The sequence below is a fragment of the Calonectris borealis genome, chromosome 18, assembly GCF_964195595.1.
Source record: "Calonectris borealis chromosome 18, bCalBor7.hap1.2, whole genome shotgun sequence".
Classification (NCBI taxonomy): domain Eukaryota; kingdom Metazoa; phylum Chordata; class Aves; order Procellariiformes; family Procellariidae; genus Calonectris; species Calonectris borealis.
The window spans coordinates 1949298-1968217 of record NC_134329.1 but is presented as its reverse complement, the minus strand read 5'-3'; the positions used below and the strand labels follow the sequence as shown (position 1 = coordinate 1968217).

Here is an 18920-nt window from a genome sequence, read left to right as displayed (position 1 = left end):
ATGGCGGGCCGTGGCCGGGGGCCCTGCCGCCGCTGCCTGCCCCTGCCTGTACCGCTGGGGCTCTGCCTGTGCCTCTGCTGCCTGCTGCTGCCGCCGCCCGCCGCCGGCTCCTGGAGCCCGGCCGTGCTGCAGCCCGCCGCCCGCAGGTACCGGCACCGGGGGCACCGGGGAGGGGGTCTGGGCACGGGGGGTGGGAAGCACCGGGGAGATGGAGCGCAGGCACCGGGGGGGGGGGCAGGCACGGGGGGCACCGGGCACGGAGCGTGGGGGGCACCGGGGAGATGGGGATGCGGGCTCCGGGCACCGGGGAGCTCCGGGGGGCTCCGGGCACCGGGGGGCACCGGCAGCTGGGGACGGCAGGGCAGGGGCTGCTTGGTCCGTGCTGCTGGGGCTACCGGGGCTGGGAAGCCTGGGGGGCTGCTGGGGGCTGCCCGGGGATACTGGGGCACTGGACTTATGCGGCTGGGGGTTACTGGGGCTAGTGGGATGTACTGGGGCTGGGGGGTTACTGGGGCTAGTGGGATGTACTGGGCTGGGGTGTAACTGGGGCTAGCATCACTGCTGGGGTTATTAGAGCTACCAGGGCTAGCAAGGTGCTGGGACATACTGGGACTGCTGGGGCTACTGGGGCTGCCTGAGCATACTGGGGCATACTGGGGCTGCCTGGGCATACTGGGGCTGCCTGAGCATACTGGGGCTACTGGGGCTGCCTGGGCACACTGGGACTGCTGGGGCTGGTGCAGGGTGAGCAGCCCCCGGGCCCTGCCCGTCCCTGGGAGGTGGCGGGGGCTGGGGCAGCTTGCTGCCGGTTCAGGGGGGCTGTGGTCCCTGTCCCCACAGTCCCGTCCCGGCGGAGCGGCAGGCGGGGTGGCGGGGGGGTTGTTTACAGGAAATCTTTGGCTCTGGCCATGTCTCCGGCACCGGATTGCCGGGACCTCCCGGTTCCGCTCGGGTCGGTGAGGCGACGGGCAGAAGCTGCCTCATTTCCCCTTCCCCTCCCAGCCAAGCCCAGGAAGCCCCCGGCGCCTTGGCACCACCCTGCCGTGTCCCCCCCCGGACCCCCAAAGCCCACGACCCAGCACCCACCACCCTGCTGTTGGCATCGGGGGGCCCGTGAGCCCCCACCCCATCCCTCTCATTGGGCTAAGGCATCTCTGGGGTCCCACGTGCCCAAACAGGGGGGCACGAAGCCAACAGGCTGCTTTTGGGAAGGGGGGTGGGATTCAGAGCCAACCCCGACGTGGGCTTTGCCCCAGGTGCGCGCCCGCCCCGGCAACAGAGCCCGGGCCCGCTCGGTGCACGAGTGCTGGCCCGGCAGCGGGTGGGCTGGGTCAGGCCGGGCCATGCGAGTCCTCGCACGCCGATGCCCGCCAGCTCCTGCCCCGCTCCCCAGGAGGGCATTCCCCCACGTCTTCCCTCTGCCAGGCGGGAGGCGAAACGGGCCGGGACCCATCCCCATCCCCGCGGGCGCCCGGCGCAGCTGGGGCTGGCACCGCTGCTGCATCCTCGCCCTGAGACGGCGCGGCTGCATCCCGACGCAGCACCCGTGCCACCCCCATGTGCACGGGGAGCATCGCCCTGGAGCTGGATGCCCGCCCCAGGGGAGGACGATGCCAGGGGCTGTCACCCTGGGTAGGGGGGCCGGAGGTGCCGCTGTCCCCCGGGACCCCGCTTGGCATCGCGGGGTGGCAGCAGAAGCGTGGAGACAGCCCCGGCGGGCTCGGCGCTTTCGTGGCTCTGGCACGGGGCCCGCCTGGGACGCTGCCCGGCCGGAAAGCCCTGTGCCACCCTGCTGTGCCCCCCCCCGGCACCTCCCAGACAATTGTCCCCCTGCGGCGCCCACTCGTCCCCGCCGCCACCGCCTCCCTGCTCGCAGGGGCTGTGCAAGCGCTGCGGCGGTCCCAAAAAGCTCGGGTTTTAACCCAAATTGCACAGCCTCAGAGTTTGGAACCGCCGAGGGTACAGCGAGTCCTGCCCACCGCGGGGACGGGGGCGCTTGGTGTTGTGGCACTGGTGTCCCCTCCTTCTGCAGGGGGAAACTGAGGCTGGGGGGTGCCCGGGGCAGGCAGGGTGGGCAGAGCCTGGCACGAGGAGTTGGCGTAGGGCAGGCAGGCGCCCGAAGAAAGGAGCCTTTGTGCGGGGTGGGCCGGGGGCGCAGGGGGGGGCTCCGGGCCCCGCTCCAGGCCAGCCGGCGCCAGCGCCATGCCGGCCGGGAATGCAGCAGGAATGCGGGGCCCCAGCTCCCCCCGGCGTGCCAGGGCAGCCCCCGCCCGGGAGGGTCCTCCATGGGCACCCCGAAAGCTGGGGGTGGGCATCTCCCAGGGCAATTTGGGGGACAGAACCCCCTGGGATGAGGGGGGGACACCACCTCTGCCAGCCCCGCAGTGTCCCACTGGTGCCGGCGGTTTCCCTTCCAGCAACTGGTGCTCCTACACGGTGACACGGACGGTGTCATGCCACGTCCAGAATGGCACCTTCCTCCAGCGGGTCTTCCAGGGCTGCCGCTGGCCCCTGGCCTGCAGCGGGGGCAGGTGAGCGGTGCCACCGGGGTCCCCTGGGAGCTGGCACCCGGCGTCCTGCCCCAGCACCCTGGGGTGCTCCGCTGCCCCGGGGTTTAAGAGCCAGGATGGGTCTGAAAGCGCTGCCCCGCTCTGTGCCAGCAGCTACCGCACCGTCGTCCGGCCCATCTACAGGGTGACCTACAAGACCCTCACGGCGCTGGAGTGGAGGTGCTGCCCCGGGCACGCCGGGGCCAACTGCGAGGAAGGTGGGAAGGGGCCTTATCCTGCCCTGGCGCTGGGCTTCTGGTCCTCTTCACGGCCAGGGTGGGGTGGTGTCACCCAGGGGCTGTGCCTGGGCTGTGGCCCGCGGCCATTGGCATCGCTGGTGGGATGGGGAGGGCTGGGTGGAGAGATGGACCCATGTGTGGGTGGGAGGGGTGGCAGGATGGCTGTTCCGCTGGGGGGGGAGGGAGGGAGGGGGGGAGGGATGTTCCTTGGTGGGTGGGTGGGTGGGTAGATGGACAGATGTTCTGTGTGGGTGGATGGAGGGATGGATGGGCAGATGGAGGGATGGATGTTCCTCGGTGGGTGGGTGGGTGGATGGATGTTCTGTGTGGGTGGATGGAGGGATGGATGGGCGGATGGAGGGATGGATGTTCCTCTCTGGGTGGGTGGGTGGATGGATGGATGGAGGGATGGATGTTCCTCTCTGGGTGGGTGGGTGGAGGGATGGATGTTCCTCTGGGTGGGTGGGTGGATGGAGGGATGGATGGAGGGATGGATGGAGGGATGGATGGAGGGATGGATGTTCCTCGGTGGGTGGGTGGATGTTCTGTGTGGGTGGACGGAGGGATGGAGGGAGGGAGGGATGGATGTTCCTCTCTGGGTGGGTGGATGGATGGATGGATGGAGGGATGGATGTTCCTCTCTGGGTGGGTGGGTGGAGGGATGGATGGAGGGATGGATGTTCCTCTCTGGGTGGGTGGGTGGAGGGATGGATGTTCCTCTATGTGGGTGAATGGGTGGATGGATGGATGGATGGAGGGATGGATGTTCCTCGGTGGGTGGGTGGATGTTCTGTGTGGGTGGACGGAGGGATGGATGGATGGAGGGATGGATGTTCCTCTCTGGGTGGGTGGGTGGATGGATGGATGTTTGGTGTGGGTGGATGGATGGATGGATGTTCCCATGGTTGAATGGATGGATGAATGGGTGGATGTTCCCATGGGTGGGTGGGTGGATGTTCCTGTGGATGGGTGGGTGGATGGATGAATGGATGGCCCCATGGGTGCGTGAGTGGCTAGATGGGTGTTCCTGTGGCTAGATGGATGGCTGGCCATGTCCATGGGTGATGAACAGGTAAGCGGAGAGGTGGCTGGCTGGATGTTCCTGTGTCAGCGGGTGGGTGCATAGGTGGGTGGATGTCCCTGCGTGTGGATGGAGGTGGATGAGTGGGTGGGCGGCTATATGGAGGGAGAGTCCGGTAGGTGGGTGGATGGACAGAGAGTCTTGTGGATGGGTGGGTGGGTGGGCAGACAGGTAGCTGGCCCTAGGTTTGGCTGGATGGGTAGGTGCAGGGGGGGGTGGGCAGGTGGGTGCTTGGCTGGCCGTGCCCAGGGGTGGGTAACTGGAAAGGCCGATAGATGGATGGGGTGTGGACGGACGGACGGACGGACATTCCTGTCTGGGTGGGCGTGTGGCTGTGCCCGCGAGGGGCTGGCTGCCTGCCCGCGGGTGGATGGATGGGTGCAAGGCTGTGACATGCGCGGTGGGACGGGCGCTGCCGCCTCGGCAGGGGGGTGTCTTTGTCCCCGTCGTCACCCACATCCTCCTCCCTCCCTCTCCCGCGGGACCCTGCCTGTGGGTCCCCAGCCCGGCCCCGGCGCTGCGGGGAACCGGGGGATCCCAGCGGGTGGCACCCAGGGGTGGGGGCACCCTGGGGACAGCGAGGTGGCACCGAGGGCCTGCAGGACAGTGGCTGGCATGAGGGGCTCCAGAGCCAGCTGGGTGGCAGCAGCACGGGGGGAGGTTGGGGACTCTTCTCCTCCTCCTCCTCCTCCATGCGTGCTTGGCCGGGTGCCCCACATCTGGGCCCGCTTAGGGCGGCGCTGGCTGTCCCCTGCAGCACTGCGGTGGCTGTGCCGGGGTGGGGTGGCAGTGGGGGGGGAGTGGGGGGGGGGCGATGCCGCCGGCTTTGCTCCAGACACCCCTTTCCTGCCGCATCGGGTGGCCCCCAGCCACTTCCCCCGGGTGCCTCGGTGGGGACGGGGTGCTGGGACCCCGTGATGAGTCGTGGATGTGGGAAGTGTCCCCAGGAATGTGGCCCCCCTCCAAAGCCACCACCCCCTCCAAAGCCACCCCCGAGCCGGGACTGGGGGCCATAGGGGTGTTTCGCAGGGTGGGCTTTGGGACCGTGGGGGGGTTTGGGGGGGGTCTGGCATGTGGTCATGGGTGGGTTTGGGGGGGTCTGGCTGAGGGTTAGGGGGTGGGTTTGCGGGGCTCTGGCATGTGGTCATGGCTGGGTTTGGGGGACTCTGGCATGTGGTCATGGGTGGGTTTGGGGGGGTCTGGATGAGGGCTATGGGGTGGGTTGGGGGATCTGGTGGGTGGTCATGGGTGGGTTTGGGGAGCTCTGGCATGTGGTCGTGGGTGGGTTTGGGGGGTCCGGTTCAGGACCATGGGTGGGATTGGGGGAATCTGGCTGGTCACTCATGGGTTCAAGGGGGATCTGCCTTGGAAACGTGGGTGGGTTTGGGGCTCTGAGGCTCCCCAGGACTGAGGATGGGGCAGAAGCAGCGGGAGCCCTTGCACCCCCCCACCCCTATTTTGGGGTGAGGGGCAGCAGCCTTCCACAGCCCCGTGGCCCTTGGGGGGTCTCCCAACAGAGACAATGCACCGGGATGGGGGGTGCCCCCTTCCTAACCCCCCCTTCCCTCAGCAGAGGCTCACACCTTCCTCGCCCTGCGGGACACTGGGCGCCCCAGCGCTGCCCCGCGCCGGCCCCCCCTGCGCCCCACGGCTTTCTCAGGTGGGTGTCCCCCCCTTGCCACCACACGCTGCATCAGCGTGGGTGAAGAGGCGTGGGTGCCCCTCACCCGACCCCCCCGTGCCCCCCGCTTTCCCCCCTCGCAGGGTGCCTGAACTGCAGCCGCGTCGGAGAGCTGACAGCCCGGCTCGCCACCCTTGAGGCGCAGGTGAGCCCCCCAACGTGCCACCACCCCTTGAGGGGTGCAGGAGCCCAGCGGGGAGGGGGGGGTGTCACCTTATGGTGTCCCCCGCTGCGGCACCCAACCCTCCCGTCTCTTTGCCAGGTGGCCCGGCTGTCAGTGGCCGAACCCCCCACCCCCCCGGCACCCAAAGGCCGCACCCCAGGCAGGGGGTCAGAGACTGGGCAGCTCTGGGGGTCTCCGGCCGCCCGTGGGAGCCCTGGGGATGACGGTAAGGCCGGCAGCGCAGGCAGCTGCCCCCCAGCTGTGGCACCAGTGGTGGTGGCAGTGCCACCTGGCAGCACCGGCACTGCCATTGCCCAGGAAAAGCATCCGGGTGTTATCAATATTTGGGGGGTGGGGGCACCTGGGGGACCCCCCTCTTGGAGTCCCTCACCTTGGGGGAACGGGCTGCAGTCCCACCCCAGCTGTCCCCAGGGGACGGCGGTGACATTGAGCCACGCGTGGGGACCAGGCCAGCTCCGGGGAGGGTTTGAAGGGCTTTGCCCCCCCCCCCCCCAATGCTTTGGTTTGGGGCAGGGTGGGGGCACCGGCGTGGGGCTGCTGCCCGTGGGGTGCCCCCCCAGCACCCATGTTCTCCCCACCCGCACCAGGGCTGCAGTGGGGAGCCGTGCTGGGCCGCAATGGTGGGGACCGGGCATGGGTGGGGGCACCCGCTGAGGGGGGGTCCCCGGGGTGCTCCCCTGAGGATGCTGCTTGGCTGCAGGGAGACCCGGCTCGCGGGGCCCCCCCGGCCCCAAGGGAGACGCGGGAGGACGGGGACCATCGGGCATTCCCGGGCTGAAGGGTCCAACGGGGCCACCAGGTAAGGGGGGACTGGGAGCCCTGGTTGGGGGGGGTGCCCTAGCCCAGTGCCTGGTTCCAGCCAAGCACCCCCCTTCCTGGCGGGCAGATATTGGGGGGTCTGTGCAGCAGTTTTCGGGCTCCAAAGGGCTCCAGTGCTGCACAGCTTCAGGCATCAGGAGTTTAACAGGCACCCCCCCAATCTTCACCCTCCTCTTCCTCCCTGCAGGTCCCCCCGGCCCCCCAGGACCACCCGGCCGGGATGGAGCCAGGGGGCTCCCCGGAGAGAAGGGGTTACCCGGCCCCCCGGCCCCCCGGGCCCCCCTGCCCCCGTGGGGCCAGCGATACCCCGCATAGCCGAGCCCAGTAAGGACTCGGGGTGGGGGGACTGGGATGGGGGGTGACCCCAAGGAGGGGGTTTGGGCCGTACCGGGTGGTGGGGGGTGACCCCAAGGATGCGGCAGAGCATCCCTGCTCCGGCGATGGGGCTGGAGGGGCAGCCCGGCCGTGGGGAGTGGGCTCCGGGGGAGGTGGGAGCATCGCCCGGGCTGGGTGCTGCGTGGCCAGATCCTGCCCAGCCAGGTGGTGCTGGGAGCCTGGCCCCTGCCCACCACCCACGCTCTCCCGCAGGGGACCCGCTCCTCTCCAACACCTTCACCGAAGCCGCTGTGGGCATCGTGGGTCCCGCCGGACCCCCCGGACCTGTGGGGCCGATGGGTGAGTGTCCCCCCCCCTTTCCTACCCCCCCCAGCACTTTTGGGGGGTGCACCAGTGGGGGGCACTCTGCCAGGGCCCAGTTGAGCTGTGCCCCCTCTCCTTGCAGGTCCCCCTGGCCCCCCGGGTCCCATCGGGCCACCCGGCCCCCCAGGACCTGACGTAAGTGCTGGCAGCACCGGGGTGGGGGGGCACGGGGCAGGCTGAGCCCCCCCGGACCCCCCCCCCCCGGGCTGATGGCACCCACCTTGTCCTTGCGCAGGGTAGAGCCGGGGCACCCGGAGCTGCCGGCCCCCCCGGGGAGAAGGGAGACAGGGTGAGTCCCCACCAGCCCAGCACCGTGACACGAGTTGGGGAGGTCTCAGCCGGGGGGGGGGGGGGGGGGGGGGGGGGCAGGTGCCAGCATCTCCCACGGTGGGGGGTCTGGCCGTGCCCCCCGGGTGCTGATGGGCTCTCTCCCCCACCCAGGGTCCCCAGGGCCCCCCGGGCAGCCGCGGCCAGGACGGGGCACAGGTACGTTGCTGGGTCGGGCCCCCCCGGGCCGCAGCCCCCCGTGCCCCCCCCTGCCAGGCCCTCTCCTTTCTGTGTTGCAGGGCGAGCCGGGCCCCAGGGGCGAGCCGGGCGAGAAGGGCACTTGGGTGAGTGACGGGTGGCACCGGGGACAGGAGCGGGGACGCAGCTACTGACAGGGGTCGGCCACCCGTGGGTGCCGGGGGGGCGGTGATGGGCGCGGGGGGGACCCCCCTCCCCTGCTCTCCCCCACGTCTCGTCCCTGGGACCCCAATGATGGCATGGGGGGTCCCCTGCAGTGCCCGGTGCCCCACCTCTTGTCCCTGGGACCCCGATGACAGTATGGGGGTCCCCAGTGCTGCCCGGTGCCATCTCATCCCCAGCACCCCAATAGTGGCACGGGGGTCCCCGGCTGTGCCCAGTGTCCCTGTCCCATCCCTGGGACCCTGGTGATGGAACGGGGGTCGCTGGCTGTGCTTGGCCCCCCACCCACCCCAAATGCTGGACTGGGGGTACCACCCCTGCACCCTGCCCCCTCCCATGGGGGGGTCACACCATCAGCACGGACCCCCCAGCACAGGGGGGCACAGGGTGGGCTCAGCCCCCCCAGGGGTAGGGCTGGGGGCTGGTACCCCCTCTCAGGGGTACCCCCACTCCTTCCCCCGGTGTCACGGTGAGTCAGGGGGTGCCGGGAGGTGGGGGGTACCCGTGTCCCCTCTATGCCCCCCTCCCAGGGGAGGTGGCCTGGGGACATGTGGGGGTCTGGCCCCCCCTCACCCCATCCCTCTCTTCTCCCCAGGGGGAGGGTTTGCACCAGCTCCGCGAGGCGCTGAAGATTTTAGCGGAGAGGGTTTTAATCTTGGAAACAATGATTGGGCTCTACGGTGAGTAGGGGGGGGCCAGCCCGGGCCGCGGGAGGGGACGGGGACCCCCCCCGGGTGGCCCCCATCTCCATGGGGTGGCCCCCATCCCCGCCAGCAGGTCACCAGGCCCCCATGACGTCACGGTGGCCCTTGGCTTGCTGATGTCATGGAGCTGCGGGGAGGGGTCCCTCGGCACCCCCTCGGCTGCGGTGTGATGTCATCAGCCATGCATGATGTCATCACCCACACTGTGGCATCGTGGCCAGCACTGGGGACCACTCATAGGGCGAGGGCCACCGCGGCACCCCCTGCCTGCACCCACAGCTGGGCACCCCAGGACAGTCCCGGGGTGGGACACCCGTGACATCTCTGTCTTGGGGACAAGCCGGTGGCCCCCCGGGCAGGGTGGGGACGTGTCCCCCCCACATGTCCAGGGGCTTGGCGTGCTGGGGGGTGGCAGAGGGAGCACCCCACTGGGACCTGCCCGGGCAGCGGACAGCCGTGTCCCCATCCGGGGACAGCACAAGGGACCCCCGGCCCCCCCTGGACCCACAGGGATGGGGGAGCCCCTCGCATCCCCCTGGGGCCACGGGAGCCCCCGGCACCCCTCTGAGACCAGGAGGAGCACCCTCCTGGGAGACCTGGCACCCCCCACCCATTGCACCGGCACCCCCCCGCCCACCGGGGCTGCACCCATGCTATGCCACCCATGCCGTGCTATGCCACCCATGCCATGCCATGCCGTGCCACCCGTGCCGTGCCTGCCGCGGGGCGAACGCGCGCTCTGCTCTGCTCTCTCACTCTCCCCCAGGCCAGTAGCTTCCAAACCCTCCTGCGGCAGCAGGCCCGGCTGGAGGTCCTGGCTAGAAGGGTCACCTTGCTGGAAGCCATCATCTGGCCAGGTAACCGCGCCGCCTTCCCTCCTCCCCTCCCCGCATGAGCTGGGCGCGCCGCGGCCCCCCTGGGAGCGGGCATGGAGCACGGGGGGCTGGAGCCCTTGGGAGCAGGTCCCTGGAGCCCCCCAGGACCAAAGGAGACCATGGAGACCCTCTTGGATTGAGAGAGACAACCATGGAGACCCTCCTGGACCAAGGGAAACCTTGGAGCTCCTTGGACCACAGGAAACCCTGGAGCCCCTCTCGAACCAAGGGACCATGGTGACCTTCTTGGATTCAGAGAGACAACCATGGAGCCCCTCTTGGGCCAAGGGAGACCATGGAGCTCCCCAAGGTTCAAAGGAGCCCCTGGAGCCCCTCTCAAACCAAGGGAGCCCCTGGAGACCCTCTTGGACCAAGAGAAACCCTGGAGCTCCTTGGACCAAGGGAGCCCCTGGAGCCCTTCTCGAACTAAGGGAGAACCTCTTGGATTGAGAGAGACAACCATGGAAACCCTCTTGCACCAAGGGAGCCCCTGGAGCCCCCCAGGGGCCAAGGGAGACCATGGAGAACCTCTTGGACCAAGGGAGACCATGGAGCCTCCCAGGGCTAAGGGAGACCCCTGAGACCCTCTTGGATTGAGAAAGATGACCATGGAAACTCTCTTGGATTGAGAGAGACAACCATGGAAACACCCTTGGACCAAGGGAAACCCTGGAGCTCCCCTAGGATCAAGGGAGACCATGGAGCCCCCAAGGATCAAGGGAGGCCATGGAGCCCTTCTCAAACCAAGGGAGCCCCACGGATACCCTCTTGGACCAAGGGAGCCCCTGGAGCCCCCCAGGGCCAAGGGAGACCACGGAGACCCTCTTGGATTGAGAGAGATGACCATGGAGATCCTCTTGGGCCAACGGAAACTTTGGAGCTCCTTGGACCAAGGGAAACCCTGGAGCACCCTCTTGAACCAAGGGAGACCACGGAGACCCTCTTGGATTGAGAGAAACAACCATGGAGACCCTCTTGGGCATGGAGCTCCCCCAAGGTTCAAGGGAGACCATGGAGCCCTTCTCAAACCAAGGGAGACCATGGAGGACCAAGGCAGCTCCCAGAGCTCCCCAAGGATGAAGGGAGGCCCTGGAGGAGACCTTCACCCTGGGGAGCCCCTGGAGCTCCTCTTGGACAGAGGGAGCCCCCGGACCCCTCCTTGGCCCAAGGGAGACCCTGGTGCCCAGTCCTGCCGTGCCAGGGTGCCCAGCGCGGGGGGGCGGCGGGTGCCCCCCACCCTCTTTCCCCCCCTCCACCTCTTGCCTCCACTTTCCAGCTGTGCTTTCCTGCAGCGGGGACCCCGGCTCTCGGGGTGCCGGCCGGGGGTGCCAGGCAGGGGTGCCAGCCAGGGGGTCCTCATGTCCCCCCCCTCCCCGGTCCCAGTGTGCCCCTCCCAGCATGCGGGTCCCTGGGGACAGCCGGAGCCGGGGGGCTCGACGCTGTCGCGTGGCCAGGGAGCAATGAACCCCATTTCTGTGGGGCGGGGGACCCCCACCCACAGCACCCGATGCCGGGATGACTTTTGGGGGGGGTGGGGGGTGTCTGACATCCCACCGCCGCCTGACGCCGCTCTCCTTTCCTCCCCGCAGAACCAGAGCCCGGCTCGGGCAGCGGCCCCCCCGGCACGGTGGCACCCAGGCCCCCCCGCGGCAAGCGTGGCAGCGGCCAGCCCCCCTACCGCATCGTGGCCCCCCACCGGCAGCCCCCCGGCAAGCAGTGACGGAGCCTGGGGGGCGGGGAGGGGGTCACCCACTGTCACCCCCCCACCCTGCGCCCACCGCCGTGCCGGTACGGGCAGGAGCATCGCCCCGGGGCGGGGGGCAGGATGGGGGTCACCCCCCTACGCCCCCCCCGGCCCCGCAGGGCACTTGGTGCTAGCCGGTGGCATGGCACCGGCCCCCCCACCCCACGCTTTGCCCCCCATCGCTGCTGCTTGAACCCCCACCCTGCGGGGGGGGGGCAAAGGGGTGCCAGGGCCCCCCCTGCCCTTTTCTGCCCCCACCCCAAAATGCAGCTCTGCGGGTGCTTAATTCCTTCCTCGCCCGAGCCCCCGTGGCCACCCCCGCACCGGGGAAGGGGCTCCGGGGGGGGCGGGCGGTGGGGACCCCCCCCTGGGTGGGGACCCCCCTGCACCGCACGCTTCGTCCTGCTGCTTTGGGACCCTCGAGGTCATTAAACGCCTCCTGAATCCGTGTCCTGCGGCATCCCTCAGTGCCCCGGGGGACCCCCTCGGGTGAAGCGGGCACCCATGGGTGCAGCTGGGTGCTGTGGGGGCTGGAGTGGGTGCCCTCCGCCCACAGTGGGTGGCCTGGGGACGGTGGTGGGGTCCCACGGGGCATCCCTGGGGCTGTCAGCGGGGTGGGATGGGGCCATGGGGAGATGGGCTGCGGTGACCTGCACGGGGACCCAGGGGACACATGGCTGTGCCGTGCCACCCATGGGACACCCACCCATGCAATGCCACCAATGGGACACCCACCCACACCATTCCACCCAGGAGATACCCACCCACATCACGCCACCTCTGGGACACCCACCCACACGATGCCACTCATGGGACACCCGCCCATGCCACACCAGCCATGGGACACCCACCCATGTCAGGCCACCCATGGGACCCCCACCCACACCATGTCACCCATGGAACACCCACCCATGACATGCAACCCACGGGACACCCACTCACACTGCGCCACCCATGGGACACCCACCTGCTCTATGCTGATTCTGGGATACCCACTCACACCATACCACCCATGGGACACCCACCCACGTCACACCACCCCTGGGACACCCACCCACACCATGCCACCCATGGGACACCCACCCATGTCACACCACCCCTGGGACACCCACCCACACCATGCCACCCATGGGACACCCACCCATGTCACACCACCCCTGGGACACCCACCCACACCATACCACCCATGGGACACCCACCCATGTCACACCACCCATGGGACACCCACCCACACCATACCACCCATGGGACACCCACCCATGTCACACCACCCATGGGACACCCACCCACACCATACCACCCATGGGACATCCACCCATGTCACACCACCCCTGGGACACCCGCCCACACTGTGACACCCACAGGACACCCACCCATGCCACGCCACCCACGGGATGCCCACCCACTCCAAGCAGGCGTTGCAGAACACGCCGCAGCCCCCCAGGTTGGCCTGCAGTGTCACTTGCTAGCACGTGACGTCTGACACCTGGTGACGTCATGGGTAGCCCGTGATGTCACTTGCTGGAGCGTGATGTCAGGCGATGTTATCACACCATGGCACACCGCGTGCCGACGGGCACTGACGGCACGTGCGGCGCGCGGCGCAACTTGCTGGCGTGTGACGTCACGGAGCGACCTCGCGCACGGCCCGGCCGCGCCGTTCGCTGCCGCGCGACGCCCGGCGATGACATCACGGCGCCGCAGCCCCGCCCCCCGCGCCCCCCGCGCCCCCCGCTCCGCCTCCCGGCCCGAACGGCTCTTGCGCGACGGTCCCTAACGGCCGCGGGCCGTACCATCCCATTGCCCGGCGGGGGGGAGCGCCCAGCGCCGCCGGAGAACCGCCCTCCCGAGCGGCGGCCGCCGCGGCGCGGGGCGGCCCCGGTTCTTCGCGGAGGGCGGGGATCGCCGGGAGGGCGGCGGGGCGGGGCGAGGCGAGCCCTCGGTGCGCGGCCGCCCGTTGGCTCCCCCGCCGCCGCCGTGGTACGGCCCGCCGGGGCCGGGCGGCGCATGCGCAGTGCGGGGCGGCGGCGGCGGCCGGACGTTGGGAGCGCGGAGGAGGAAGGCGAGAAAATGGCGTCGACGGGTGAGCGGGGCCGGGGGGGTCGGGCCGGTCCAGGGCCTCCGCGGGGGCCGCCTCGGCGGGAGCGGCTGAAGCCGGACCGGCCTCCTGCACCGCCGCTCGTCAGGGCGGGCTGAGCCTGTGGTTGGGGCCACTGGCGGCGCCCCGGGGCCGCCCGGGCTGAGGGGAGCGGGGCGGGGAGAGCGCCTCGGGACCGGGCCGCGGCCCTGTCACGGCGGGGCGAGGCGAGGCGCCGGGCCCGGGCCCCCCGCGCTGTGGTGGCGGGCTCCCTCCTGGCTGGGCTGCGGGCTTCGTGGCCGTCCTGGCCCCCACCCAGCCCGTCTCCCTCCAGCACCGCGGTCCCCGCGGTGGCCGGGACCCTCCGGTGCCTCCCGGGGGTTGCAGTGTCCACATTATCTCTCCTAGATGCTTGTTAAAGGGTTGTTTACCATAGGGGATCCTTGGTGCTCCAGCCCCGGAAGCTTCTTTGAGTTATGCTCTTTCTGTGCCCTTACTGAAGGCTTCCTCCGTGCCTTCGGCCTTTCTGGTGGCTGTTCAGGACGGTTTCTGGTGCAAATGTAATTTCTTTGAATAAAACCAGTGAAGCATCATAGAAGGAAACGTGCATTTACACGAGGGCTCCAACTGGATGCGAATAGGTCAAAATTGAGACTTACCAACCGTGGCAACATCAGCCTTAAAGCCCAACAGCCGAAGGTCGGACCTCTCTGCGGAGGAAAATGTCACAAGCCATGGAGTGTGAGGGAAATATGACTAATATTACCTTGGAGAGATTTAAAAAAAAAAAAGTTACTAAAGAAACATGTGCCAATGGAATTGTCAAAATGGGGTTTAAAAATACAGCTGTCTTTCCACTTAATACATGGAAATGTTCTTCCGTGGGAGCTGCTATTTTCAGCTGTGCTATTGTGCTCTTGAGCCTTGTGAAATAGAAGGATGAAGATTAATTTCCCACTGGAAATAAAGGCTCAGAGATGGTTTTAACTAAATGAACCATAATATTTTTTTAACGTTTTGCGTTAATCTAAATTCGATTAGAATTAGAAGAGAGGAATTGCTGGAGACAAATTGCAAATTCAATACCTGGATTTAAATCCTACAAAGGGGGAAATGTCATGTCTAGGTAGGACTGGGGGAAGGCTGTGAGAAGGGATGTGTGATGGGTGTTTAGCTGAAGACCGTCTACATAGCTCAAGGTCCCAGCAGCTCTTTTCAAGGGTGGTAGGTTGCTGGGGTCTACCAGCAAGGGGTGAAGTTGGGGAGGTCCGTGCTCAGCAGCCTGGCCTTTTTTTAACAGCCTGGGGGACTGTGGTAACCCAATGGGGTGCAGAAATGAGACTTGAATGAGGAGTGTGGAGGTTTCAGTGGCTGGAGGGTGAACAGGCTTGGAAAAGAGGAGGCAGGGGTGGAGGAGGGTGTACGGCGAGGTGTGGGGGAGGATGGAGGGGTGCTGGTACAAGGAGGCGGTGGGAGAGGAAAGGTGGATGAGGGGGAATGGGCATTAATGGTTTTTAACACTCAGGATTTAGCAGAGCTTAGAGCCACGTGTAACTGAAAAAAAAAAGAGCAGTGACCCTGAATTGAACAAGCTAGATTTTTCGATATTAAACATGACAACCTGTAAGGCAAGCAGGAGCGGTGCCAGAGTAGTTTAACAACTTGTGCGCTGCGTCTCGGGAGCACGGAAGCCTTTGGATAGCAGTTCAGTGTCTTTTTATTGTGCGTGATATTTCGATCATCTTCCTTGTGTACTCGTACCGATTCCTCGCAACCCTGGTGCGAGGTTGAAGTAATTAATACCTGTCAAAAGTCACTACCAAAGTCACGGCACTTCCTTTCCTTGTCCATCAACACGCACCCCCGGGTCTGAGCCCCGGCATCAGCAGAGGGAAGTGCAAAGGAGGAAGAGCCGTAAGCTCACATAGAGGGCTTAGAAGGAGGAGAGGAGAGCTTTATGAGGGATGAATCCACGGCCTCGAGAAACAGGAGGTTCTGGTGCATGAAAACAGTATTTTCAAAATTATTCCTGGTGCGCTGTCACGTTCAGTTGTAAACAGCGTGATAAAGGCATTAAAGCGTTCCTTACAGCCTAGGGGTAACTGAAGGCTGTAGGAAGTCATCAGCTGGGTTCCTCAAATTCATAATCTTCAGTTTGCTAACTGAGATCAGCGTTCCCCGAAGTGCGATCGCAGTAGAACACCGAAACCTCTTCCCGCACAGGACTCTCTGGCTGTGCCTGAGAAAAGCTCTGCTGACGTCCAGCCTCTGCCTCCAGCTCAGTCAGATGCCGCGGCCCGAGCGGCAGATGCGAGCAAGGTCTGGACTCATTCCTGTGCTCTGTCCTCGGGACTTTTGTGGTCACGGGAGAGCTGGAATCTGGCCGGCAAGGTCTGGTCTGAGTGATGAAAATTCATCATTCGCTCTAGAAGTTTGGATGGGAACTGGAGTTGCTTGGTGACTTTGAGGGAAAGCGTACGTTTAGGAGCTGTAATCATTTCAAATATAGCCTTGTAATTGCCATGTGGACACATTTTCCATTCCCGCCAGCAAACCAGTTCAGCGTGGATTTTCAGGAGTTCAGTTCTCCTCTAAATCAGGGTATTGGTGTGGATCGGGGCTTTGAGGAAGGAATTACTGCTAATGCCCGTCTCGAACCCTGCAAGGGGAGAAGTTCCCAGCCATTTGTTTGTGTCCTTGAAAGTTAAATAGAAAGAGTGAAGTGCGGTGGTTTCTGCAGACCCAAAAGCTTGCAACCTGGCCCTCTGAAACCGGGGCGGGGGGTTTGCAAGTGTCAGCCCCAGTGTTTCTTTTGTTCCAAAACAAAACACCCTCCTGCCAGCCCCCTTGGGTGTCATCCAAGGTGGCAGTTAAATTAAAGTAGGGTCATTTGAGATCAAAGTTGCTGCTGCAAACAGCAGTAACAATGACAGGAAGAGAGGTTTTGTTTCCTTCTAAAAGACTGCAAAAGGGCATTTACCTTACACTCTTTTGAAACTGGATTTCCAGTGCTTTATAGCAGTTCTTTCAAGATGCAGGAAGAAATTCCAGCTGCTGTGCTCTTACACTGTTAATTTTGTTAAGCCTTTGTCAACCTTTTTTCCTTTTTTTCCTTTTCTTGTAGATTATAGTACCTATAGCCAAGCTGCAGCTCAGCAGGCGTAAGTAGCATTACGGTCTTATTCTCTCTGTTTTTAGAAGGTGTAATATAAGTATATAATAATTGTGGTTTAGTCTTAACTCGGATATGTTTGTAAATCCTATGGTTTTTGTTTAGCTTTTAGATTTTGTATTGCCATAGTATTTCAGCAGAAACCATTTGGATACGTGAAAGTTGTCTTATGATACATGTTTTGTGCAAGTCAGAAATACGAGGATTCATTATAAATGTCTTTAAATTCGTTTTACAGCTACAGCGCGTATGCACCTCAGCCAGCTCAAGGATATGCACAGACCACCCAGGTAAAACACGGGACGGTTTTATAATTGCTGCTGAATCACATGTCTTCCAGTAAACTACACGGGGCTCTGCCAGCCACGAAAAACGCTGAGCGGCAACATCAAAATCTGTCATTAAAAGTTGTCCTGTAGCTTCCCACACAACCCCAGCTGCTTTCTTAAAGTGAAAACGACCTAAACGTCGAGGAGCCTCAGCAGTCCCCTTCTTTGTTAATATATCCGAGCCTAAGGTGATTGTTGTCGAGAGGGTTATAAAAGCCTAATTCTCGGTGTACGTTTGACGCCACCAAGTTGGTGGGTGTTTTACTCAGCGGTGTAGGAGACTAAGACGTGAAAAAAAAAAAAAGGAGGAAATGGCCATTTGTGAGATGCAGCAGTTGGTCAAAGTAGGAGGAGGGAATAGATTTTTTTCATGGAGGTATTGTTGCTAAAGCTATTAATACTCTCAGTCGGCTAGACTGCAGAATGATGATGATCTTTAAGAGATGAATTAAACCATGCTTATTTTTAATCCTTAGCATACCAGTTACTAAAAACCACATTTGTATACACACTCCAAGTATGTTTTCAAAGCTAAACTTTTGTCCTTAAAAAGCAGTGTAGGTTAATTTTGCCCTGCCAATCCAGAGAGGTTTTTGAAAGAGAAAACCCTGCCACCCAGGAGTATGTCTGTATTACGGAGATAAAAACCACCACATTGTCGTGTTGGAGCGTTAGTGAGCAGCTTTAAATGGGTTAATTCTGGTTGTGCAACAGCTTGGCTTTGGTGCTGCAGGGCTGAGCAGGAGCTACCTTCCTGTGCCTGCTCAGGCGACCTGTGCCACGCTGCCTGCTGCTGCCTGCTGCTGCCTGCGCTCGCCAGTCCAGGGCAGAGAGGCTGCGTGAATACCACACTCGCTTCTTCCTGCGGCAGGGTAAGAAGGCCCTTTGTGAAAAACAGCAGTGTTACAGGAGGAGCACAGGTTCAGCCTTGGCATTTGGGTCGGCTTAAACGAAGGTGACAGTAACTTTTATTTTGAATAAGTATTTTGAGACAGAACAATTGCAAGAACGGCTACCAAAGGTGGAGGTTACACGGAAGGACAAGTGTAAGCGAACTGGCAAGCATAAGAACAGAAGGTCTCAACAATATCCTCTAGTGTGAGACTAAAACAACTACCCAGCTGAACTCAGCTGTAGGCAAATAGCCATGGGAGGTTTGCAGCGTTTCCTGCCTCTTGATGTAGTGAGCTTCCACCGACAGTGACATATTCAATCTGGTCAAGGCTTTTCTACTCTTGGTTAAGATCTGTGGCTTGAGTTCAGGGAGGCTAGCTCACAGGCTTAGATCCCAAAAGGCGTTTAAGTTCCAGGCTCCCACAGGAGTCAGTAAATCCCTTTGAGAGTCTGGATGTTAGGGCTGTCTTCATGTCGCTTCTTGAGCTGTAACTAACCAAACTGCTGGCCGCACAAAGCTGTTAGAAGTTGGCTGGTGCCTGAAGTTTGAGCCGGCTGGTCCGTGGCACAGGACTGAGGTTTAGCTGGTAAAACTGCAGCGCCAGGAGCTCGGCGCTAACCCAGCCGCGCTGCGCTGCCGATCGGATCACCACGGCTGAGTTGCTTTGTGGTGCTGTCAGGATTGAGCCAGACGATGGGCAGAAGCTGTCCTTTAGTGATAGTCTGGACTTGAAAATGAGCTCCAGGGAAGGTGCGAGTTGAGAGCTGATCTCTCGCTGAATGCAAAGGCACTGGGACGGGAGTAGCTGTAACCGGGACGGTTTGGTGATGGCAAGCCCTTGGATGCTCCTGCTGATCCGTCCTTGGACGCCTACATAAACTCCGAATTTTCCAACTATTGGCTGGTGGACATGAAGAATATTCAGAATAACTTCACTGAAACCTTAAATAGGTTTCTTCTAGTGAACACTAAAGCAGTTTTATGCTGAAATAACTGACTTGTTTGACTTCGTAGAGTTCTGCCCTCTGAGTAGTCCTACTCCCCGTGTTTCATGTTAGCCCTCGGGAGGTACCTGTGCGTGTTGATGGGTGCCCAGGCCGTTATGAGGAGCTGGATGCTTTCATGTTTTGCATTACGTAGAGCAGAGGTGTGTTGTGAAAATGTAAGAGGCTGCCCCTCCAGTCC

General features: G+C 63.6%; 2 protein-coding genes across 7 annotated transcripts in view; both read left to right on the top strand.

Moving 5' to 3' along the window:
• Positions 1–11659, top strand: EMID1 (EMI domain containing 1). Its single transcript, XM_075167088.1, is given in 16 exon segments — positions 1–146; positions 2418–2531; positions 2664–2767; positions 5443–5529; positions 5634–5695; positions 5813–5939; positions 6435–6533; positions 6741–6809; positions 6812–6877; positions 7142–7228; positions 7335–7387; positions 7488–7541; positions 7694–7738; positions 7819–7863; positions 8535–8619; positions 11108–11659. Coding segments are annotated over 16 exon segments (1374 nt in total). The 3' UTR covers positions 11239–11659.
• A 1593-nt stretch (positions 11660–13252) lies between these two features.
• LOC142090013 (RNA-binding protein EWS) overlaps positions 13253–18920 on the top strand; it is a 31112-nt gene continuing 25444 nt past the window's right edge. For 5 of the 6 annotated variants that reach the window (XR_012676382.1, XM_075167227.1, XM_075167226.1 and 2 more), the window contains exons 1-3: positions 13270–13345; positions 16464–16500; positions 16750–16801. Coding sequence is in view for 5 of the 6 variants with exons in the window: in XM_075167227.1 (XP_075023328.1) it covers positions 13270–13345; positions 16464–16500; positions 16750–16801 (165 nt within the window). In the remaining variant the exon portion in view is untranslated. Of the gene's footprint in view, positions 13346–16463; positions 16501–16749; positions 16802–18920 lie in introns of all 6 variants that reach the window. The other variant, XM_075167230.1, reaches the window with a different exon arrangement.